Source organism: Papaver somniferum, chromosome 1 (assembly GCF_003573695.1).
Source record: "Papaver somniferum cultivar HN1 chromosome 1, ASM357369v1, whole genome shotgun sequence".
Lineage (NCBI taxonomy): Eukaryota > Viridiplantae > Streptophyta > Magnoliopsida > Ranunculales > Papaveraceae > Papaver > Papaver somniferum.
The window spans coordinates 245,957,795-245,966,933 of record NC_039358.1 but is presented as its reverse complement, the minus strand read 5'-3'; the positions used below and the strand labels follow the sequence as shown (position 1 = coordinate 245,966,933).

At 38.4% G+C, this 9,139-nt stretch overlaps 2 protein-coding genes across 2 annotated transcripts; both read left to right on the top strand.

The window, feature by feature from the left end:
- The first annotated feature begins 331 nt into the window (after window positions 1-331).
- LOC113339983 lies at window positions 332-2,405 on the top strand. The gene is made up of 5 exons (XM_026585198.1): window positions 332-408; window positions 507-585; window positions 848-905; window positions 1,015-1,173; window positions 1,288-2,405. The coding sequence occupies exons 1-5, from the start codon at window positions 384-386 to the stop codon at window positions 1,735-1,737; spliced, it is 771 nt and encodes a 256-aa protein (XP_026440983.1). The 5' UTR covers window positions 332-383; the 3' UTR covers window positions 1,738-2,405.
- Window positions 2,406-6,042: 3,637 nt separating this feature from the next.
- LOC113275896 (probable ubiquitin-conjugating enzyme E2 25) lies at window positions 6,043-8,397 on the top strand. Its single transcript, XM_026525473.1, has one exon. It carries the CDS (start codon window positions 6,043-6,045, stop codon window positions 8,395-8,397), a length of 2,355 nt encoding a protein of 784 aa, XP_026381258.1.
- The last annotated feature ends 742 nt before the right edge of the window (window positions 8,398-9,139 follow it).

Below are 9,139 nucleotides of genomic sequence, written 5' to 3'. Positions count from 1 at the left end.
AAAAAAAAAAAAAGGAAACACAAATAAACGATTTGCATTTAACTTGGGCCAGATACTTAATAAAAAAAAATAAACAATGCTCAAGCAAGTGAATCTGAATTATGCGGTTCAGTTCTTGTAAGAAAACATTTTTGTTGACCATAGCCTAGATGGCTCGGATAAAAACAAGACCTTAAAACCCAACGGGCAAAGAGTGTTACCGTCATGCGATTTCTGACATGATCTGTCGCGTCTATAACCTGGAGAAATGTACCCAAATTAAAGCTGTTCCTTTTTGTTTTCATCTTCTCCTCTGCCTTTTCAAGAAAATCTCAATTCAGAAAGGAAAAAAAAATTCCAAGTTTTCTCCTTCAGGTTAGTCACTCTTTGAATTCTTGAGAAAGATGTATAGAGCTCCTCTAGTCCAAGGTAACAGCAGGATAAAAATCCAGGTGTATGAGTGTCCTTTTACCTAATTTTCAGCTATTTTGGGGGTTTCTAACCACATTTTCTGTTGATTTTGTTAGATAATCAGCTGAAAAGACCAAGTGATTTGCAATTGAGTGGAGAACTAAACCCTTGCTCTAATTCTGTTAAAAGACAAAGGTAGTATTCCATGAATCTCTTCTTCCTTCATGTTTGTTTGATGATGTTTGTAATTTAGGGTTCATATGCCTGCTTGATAAGACACAATGGTGTGCTAGTACTGTTAGGGTCTGCATTGGGTTATCGAAATCAAATTTTGTGATTTGGTATCCTAAAAAGTTCACTCTTTTTGAAGCTGATTGTTTAGTCTGTAACTAGAACTAGAGACGGAGAATGCACATTTGTTGATTTGTTAAATCACATCTTTTTTCTCTTTCAAAAGGGTCACACATGATCAGACTGGACTACCAGCAATTTCAAATTGTTCAGAACTGGACAAGGTATGTGCAATTTGCTCAATCGAATGTTTTACAATTCAATCGAAGAGAAAATCAAATTTCCTTTACAAATTGCTTGAAGGTTTTCTTCTTTTATTGATCTTTTTCTTAGGAGATTTGTGGGCTAGCACCCATTGTCAGATGTTCTCAGAATGGGAAGCCCTCTAAAAGTTGCACTGGGGAGGATGCGACTAAGCAAGATATTATTCATCTTGGAGAAGGTTATCAACCTGTTTTACCCGGTAACCCAGTTCCTCTAGAAGTAGAAGAGGTTAGTACAATTGTTGGCTTGCACATTTATAATCATTTCAGGTCAAATTTGAGCTTACTCGCGTGGGAGCGCTGCATTTTGGATTTGATTTGCTTCTTCTTTACTTTGCATTAGGACGGTGGGTGTCTTAGAGCATCATGCTGCATTGATGTGCAAACTGCAAGGATAACAGCCCAAGTGTGTGCAAGGAGACGGAGTGAATCAATAATGTCTGGCCAGCGAGAGCTCGAAGGGGATATCAGAGGAACAGAACAAATAAATTATTCTGAAGACGCTAATAGTGGATCACCAAAGAATGAAGGTGTGACCAACAAACAACAGGTTCGAGTTTCTGAAGAAGCCACTGAACCACCAAGCTCTGACATCTCCAAGAGGATTAGTCTTGTTGAAACGATTTACTCCAAGAGGATTGAAAAGCTCTTGGCTAATCAATCCAAGAAAAGTCTACAATTCAAGGAAGCAAGAGACAGAATTAAGAATGATTTGACGCAAAAGTTACTGAGCACTCAAATGCATCAGTTCTTGTTCGTAAGATGCATCCCGATATTGACGCTAGAATTGTAAAACTGAAGAATGTTGATAAGGAGTTCATCAAGAAGGAACAACGTATCAGAACTCATCTGAATACGGAGCAATTAAAGCTGGATGCAAACCAGCAGGCAGACAGAGAAGAAGAGAGAAAGCTGAAGTCTCACTGGATGCAGGAAGTCAAATCTGGAAGATCAGTGGATACATATTCAATTCTTCCGCTGTTCTTGGATTCCTGTTTCAATCTGGATGATCTGAAGAGCTGTGCACAAGTTCATTTAGTAGAAGGAACTCTCACATAGTCTCCCTGAGATGGGAGTTGCATGGCATTCTGAAGTTCTTAGAGGTCGCTCACCGGTAGGAGAGGGCACCATACCTACTGAGCCATCAGCAACAGCTCATATACAACCTCAGCAATACCCGCATACTAATTCGTCGACTGAGCCTCTTGGCCCTCTACTGTCTATTCGACACATGGTGAGAGTCCAGTTTTTTCACAAGCTGAAGAGTTGCAAATATCTACAAGAGCCAGTTCACCCTCTGAGCCAGTCTTGTTGAACTGTTCTAGTAACGATACTTCATTTCTGTCATATCATGGATTCAGTTCTAATAACCAATCTAATGCTGCTGCTGCTCCAATTTCTAGCCGGACCCGGAGCAAGCAGAGTCGTGGATTGTTCTGAATGTTGTAGTTGGCCTGTAATATTGTGATGGTAACTGTAATCTATTGTTGTTTCTGAAATAGTATAATCCTTCGTAATTTGTTGCCTAAAGCCTCTCCTGTGATTTTGTTATTCAAACTTTAGGTTCTGAAATTGAATATAAAAACACAAAATCTAGAAATGAAAGGACAAGACTCCATTGAACAAAGGCTAAATTTAACACCCAGGAGTGGAAGAATGACAAGTACAGGTGCAGCAAATACCGAAATGCCTGACCATGGATTGTCAAAATATTTTACAACTAGAATCTGCTAGGCTATCCAATTTGATAAAGGTACTGCTCAGAAGCAATGAGTTCAGTTAGATTCTTAAGCTGAGAGCTGAAGCAAAGAGAATGCTGGAGTCATATCGCAGAGGGAGAAACTAAAATTGGTCAATGTCTCACATTTAATCTTGGCAGAAAAATGCATTCAATTTTTACTCCCTCAATGTAAGCCCCAGTTTTCTTGAGGCAAGCTAGCTCATCTCCAGATGAAGATGTGCACTCTGTCAGCAAGGTCATCCCAGAACTTCTTCCAAAGGAAATCAGTAAAGCAAGGCTTGAACTTTCACCATGATCATTTGAAACCAACTTATCTTCAGTTTGCTCCAGGGGAAATCAGTAAAAAGAACGAAGAGCGACTTTGAGAAAATGCAGACTGAATCAAATCATCATCATAGTGCTGTTAGGGCAAAGACTCAGTCTTGAAGTTTTGCAAAGTTGGAATCCAAAGCTTTAATGCTGAGCTAAGAAAACACCAACCTGCCTTATCTGGCAGGGATGATATTGTCTCCAGATCATTCAAATCCCAAAATTTAAATCAATAACACAAACAATTGGGATAAGAATTTCCAATGCAACTCCAATTAGGCTCTAAATTTGCTTAACGAAATTTGGTAGGTTCAGACAAACCGATATGGAAATGTTCCAAAGTGCTTCCGAAAATCAGATCATAGTGGTGCTGAAGAACACATTTCTACTTTTGAGTTGTGGACTGCACATTTAACACTGTATATATCAACATATTAAAGAACAACTTGGAAATCAATTTTCTAACTGGATGTTGTTAGAAGAAAGAGATGAATCTCTTGTTATTTTGCTCACATCTATCGGTAGTTATAGGATCTTAGAACGGACCAACAATTAAAGGACCAGAACTTATAAGAGAAGGTAGGGAAAAGAAGACCATTGGCAGCTGCATTGAGTTCCGATGGTTATTCTACATTTGACAACAATTTACCCCCTCATTTTCATCCTGCCAAATATCTATCATCTCTTCTTAAAGTTGGACCTGAACTACTCTCAACTAGCAATAGTAACCTTAACTGAGGAGCAGGCTGCAGAAATTGAGAAGATTCAAACCTAAGATAAGTTGATTCCAAATATTCAAGGTGAAACTTCAAGCCATCGCGGGAGACACAGACCAGGGAGATTACAAACACATAATTACATGTGATACACCTTGCTCCCCCAGTTTCCTACAAATTCTGCTCTAGATGACTTGATCAGATCCATTTTTATAAATCCCCATGAATGACTTGCCTGGTTTAGGTAAAATCTAACCGCAGTGACTAGAATTATTCGAGGATGTTCAGCCATTCGTGCTCCACAATTAGGCATGGCTGCATGCATAGTCATCACGTTCATCGAAGAAGAATGCAGTGATATACTGATATCCAATGACTTAAAACACGCAGGATGAGTTCTCTAACTAGAACCCATAATCATAAATTACTTTTTCACGTAACAAGGGTTTAGGTGGAACATGCGATGTGAAATTCGGTATCCCTTTTCTTATATAAAAACATCCAAGGATGGAATATAAAGAGATCAAGAGGAAGTATTTGTATATTCTATTTTACTTTCAGATATATGGCTCTTTTTTCTCGGTTCTCATCATTAAATTTCCAGATGATATATGTACCAAATTTTGATACTAGATTTTCTATTTGGTGAAGAAACTAGTTAGAGGCTCTCCCAAAGCTGCATGGAATTTGGTAAAAAATTGCAGTACTTCTATGTTTTCTTTTAATCTTACTTGTAGTTTCTACTCACAACTGTTTCCACCACCATCTTAACTGAGTTGCCATATTTTTTTTGATCAGAAACTGAGTTGCAATATTGGTTTCAGCTTTTTATCGAAGAAGATGCTTTGAGACATTGGCGAATACTAAACTTACAGTCCATAGAATGTGGCGGCGGACTGAGGTAACACCTGCTACTGGGGCTCAGCAGAACCTGCTACCGGAGATACACTGGTATGCAAGTTGTTTTAGGAAGAACGACATTATTTATATATATATATTCAAATTAAAATATGATCATTTGTGCAGATTCCCTCGGATTGCTTACGCATCTAACCGATATGGAAGGAGAAACCAACTGTTTGGAGATTAAACTTTCATGCGGAGTATATTTGGGTTGATAAGTCAGCTCTTCCTCGGACCCCAGGAACTGTAATAGTCCGGAGTTATTTCATATTTAATCTTTAGATCTCATGTAAAACAAAAATTAATAATACCTTATATGTTGATGATGATACATTTGTTTAGCAAGCCTAATGATTTATTTTTATAAAATAAAAATAAAAGTACCTAATGGTTTACCAAGGCTTGCTGAAAAATGACTTAATTTCCATTTGTTTTACTGATTCATTCTCTTCTTCATCTCTTTTCTTTTGTTCCCAATTTCAGAAGAATTCAGTGAAACAGAAAGAAGGCTTCCACTTTATCAAATGATTTTTTTTTGGAATTTCACTTGTGTTCATATGTGTTTCAGATATGAGTTAATAGATGCATGCTTATGTCCACATCTGACTTGTCTCAAAGAAGAGAGGAGGAAACTAAAAGCCGTTCATCAATCATGGAATCATAAGAAGAAAATCCAACACTAATTAATGTCATCAAAAGCATCAACAGCAATATGTTCAAGTATGCATGGATCTTCAAATCTTCTGTTACATGCTTATATGAAATAGCTAGTCTCATTGACATGTACACTAAATTAGTGTGGAAGCTCGTCAGATTACTCGGACGGAGAAATATATGTAGTTTGGTCAGATGAAAAATAAAAGGCATTGCTTTGTCATGGAATATAATGCTAATTTCGTAGCCATAAAATCATTGTCAGGAATTCAATAAGTCGTTTTGTTTAAATCTGTTTGTTGATTTAAAGCTAGAAGTAACAGCACAGAACAAAGCTAGAAAAGCTTAAAAAAGAAAAAGCAAAAACTGAAAATCCAAGAGAGTCATACACAATTCTCCTTAGAAACGAACCACCACCATTTAGGAGATAGCATTATAATCGTTCAACATCCATATTACGGTACCTTGTATAACCTAGAACAATCCCTAGGGTCCGTAACGTTTATAGGGAAAGATTGGCGGTCCACGGACCATCGGATGCTTTAGTGGTCCGAATTTTACGCGAGGTTATTAAATAAATACGTAAATTTGTTTTAGGGTTTTACTCATTCAATATTATATTGTTGAAGCGTTTGCTTGGTGGTTAATCTCCCGATCAAAGGATTCTCTAGTTTCGGCGTCGGATCATCTTACTATAAAACTCACGGTGATACAATACAAGATTACTGCGTTTCCTCTTCCTCTTTCTTCTATTAACGAAGAAACTAGTTCTTCGATGGCTACATCTAAACCTAATAATAAGCTAAAAACTTTTCAGGAGGTACCTGATGAAGATGTAGCTAATAATTCAGAAGTTGAACCTTCAGATGAACTGGTGAGTAATGATAATTCAGAGAATGAAGAAGATGGGTTAGGTATGTATGAGTCAGACGACAATCTTGTTGACCTAGAAGAAGGATCCGATTATGAATTTGAACAACCGGATTTTATAGATGAAGAGGCTGCAGATTTACAAGCCAAGTTCGATGCTGATGAACTGGTGAGTAATGATAATTCAGAGAATGAAGAAGATGGGTTAGGTATGTATGAGTCAGACGACAATCTTGTTGACCTAGAAGAAGGATCCGATTATGAATTAGAACAACCGGATTTCATAGATGAAGAGGCTGCAGATTTACAAGCCAAGTTCGATGCTGATGAACTGGTGAGTAATGATAACTCAGAGAATGAAGAAGATGGGTTAGGTATGTATGAGTCAGACGACAATCTTGTTGACCTAGAAGAAGGATCCGATTATGAATTTGAACAACCGGATTTTATAGATGAAGAGGCTGCAGATTTACAAGCCAAGTTCGATGCTGATGAACTGGTGAGTAATGATAATTCAGAGAATGAAGAAGATGGGTCAAGTATGTATGAGTCAGACGACAATCTTGTTGACCTAGAAGAAGGATCCGATTATGAATTTGAACAACCGGATTTTATAGATGAAGAGGCTGCAGATTTACAAGCCAAGTTCGATGCTGATGAACTGGTGAGTAATGATAATTCAGAGAATGAAGAAGATGGGTCAGGTATGTATGAGTCAGACGACAATCTTGTTGACCTAGAAGAAGGATCCGATTATGAATTTGAACAACCGGATTTTATAGATGAAGAGGCTGCAGATTTACAAGCCAAGTTCGATGCTGATGAACTGGTGAGTAATGATAACTCAGAGAATGAAGAAGATGGGTTAGGTATGTATGAGTCAGACGACAATCTTGTTGACCTAGAAGAAGGATCCGATTATGAATTTGAACAACCGGATTTTATAGATGAAGAGGCTGCAGCTTTACAAGCCAAGTTCGATGCTGAAGGTCTCCCTGCTGGTGCGGAAGTGTCTGTGCCTTGGTTGATGGAGGACAAACCCGATCCGACGAGACCTCCGGTTCCGTGTAGCAGTTCAGCTTTGCCCAAGCAGTTTCAAGAAGATGATTCTGATGAAGCTATAATAAAGTACAGATCTTTTAAAAGTTTTGATACGGTTGAAGATTTCTCCGACCACCATTATAAGTCAAAGTCAGTCACCAAGTCAAAGCAAGCATCACAGAAGTGGACAAGGGCAATTCAGCAGGATTGGAGACTTCTAGAGAAGGATTTGCCAGACACTATATTTGTCAGAGCTTATGAAGGAAGAATGGATCTTCTAAGAGCTGTGATCGTTGGTGCAGCTGAGACACCTTATCACGACGGCCTCTTCTTCTTTGATATACACTATCCATCAGAGTATCCTGATACACCACCGCTTGCCAACTACCATGCACATAATCTGCGCATAAATCCGAACTTGTACGAGAGCGGTTATGTTTGTCTTAGTCTTCTCAACACATGGGATGGGGACAAGGTCGAGCGCTGGACACCAGGGAAATCCAACATGCTGCAAGTTCTTCTCTCTATCCAAGCTCTGGTACTTAATGAAAAACCCTACTTCAATGAGCCTGGATATGAAGAGGATGCTGGCTCTGTATCAGGTGACGTGTATGCCCGGGAATACAATGAGAACACATTTATTTTATCATGCAAGACAATGCAGTACACGCTTAAGAATCCCCCGAAGTATTTTGAGGATTATGTACTGGGGCATTTCCGCCTTCGAGCATACACTATTTTGGCGGCTTGTAAAGCTTACATTGAAGGTGATCAGGTCGGTTCTGTGATTAAAGAAGTGCAGGATGATGATGAGAGTCAAAAGAGCGGCTCCTCCAAGAATGAAGCGGGCAAAGTTGTTGAAGGAGTGCAGGATGTAAATGGGGGTCAAAAGACTGGCTCATCATTGCACTTCAGGAGCAGGCACTCCGAGAGCTGGAACTTCAAGAACGAAGTGGGTACCATGGCAGGCAACCTTGTCCCATTATTTATATCAAAAGGCGCTAAGAATTGTGAGAAGTTTATCTGTCTGGGTGACTCTTATCGGTTAGCTGAAGCCAATTACAGTAACATTTTTAAGAAAGATTTCTACAAGACAGCAGAAGATCAAGTTGCGGCTGCTGAATCTCAACTTCATGCTCAGGTTCAGGCACAGGCACAGGCACCGGCTCAAACTAATTTTGGTACAAATAACTATCATTACGACTACGACGATTATTAGGGATTTCTTTTTTTTTGTTTTGTTTAATGTCCGATCTCTGCCGGCCACAAGTGCAGGAAAACTGTCACAATTGCTTAGTTTCTGAAGCTGCGGCCAATTACGGTAACAATTTCAAGGAAGATTTCTATAAGTCAGCTGAATAGTTTTAATGATATTCGGACACTGACACGGAGATATTGATGTGGGAATTCATCAATTTCTAAAAAATGGGGTTACCGGAAATTATGGGGTAACTGTACTTTTAAGGAACATATTTTATATAATAATAATTTATTTCATAGAAAAATGATTTCATGCGTTTCAGAAGATCCCAAGTTTGAGTCCCGAATGCGTAAGATTGCAGATTTTGATATGAAAGACGGAATTAACTTGCCCCGATATAATCATCCCTCTATCTGCTTCGAACTCTGCTGCCTTGCTGCTTCCTCGTGAGGCTTGTTGGTAGCCCGGAAACCTGTCAACTAGTGTAGCAATACGCTGGTGGAGCTTAGCTTATTAGGCTTCCAACTAGTTTTTTATAATTAACTTTATCCAATAGTATTTAATATTTAAGAAGAAAAAAATTTATAGAAAAATCAAATAAAATAAAAAATCTTATAAATACTACTTGGAAAATTAAAAAATATATATAGATTAAACGTTATCTAACATCTCATTCAACTATCATCCGTCAATATTGTCTTCATCAAAAATCACCATCTCTAGTTTTAAGTCAAGTGAAAGATTTTGTACTTCAGGTTCT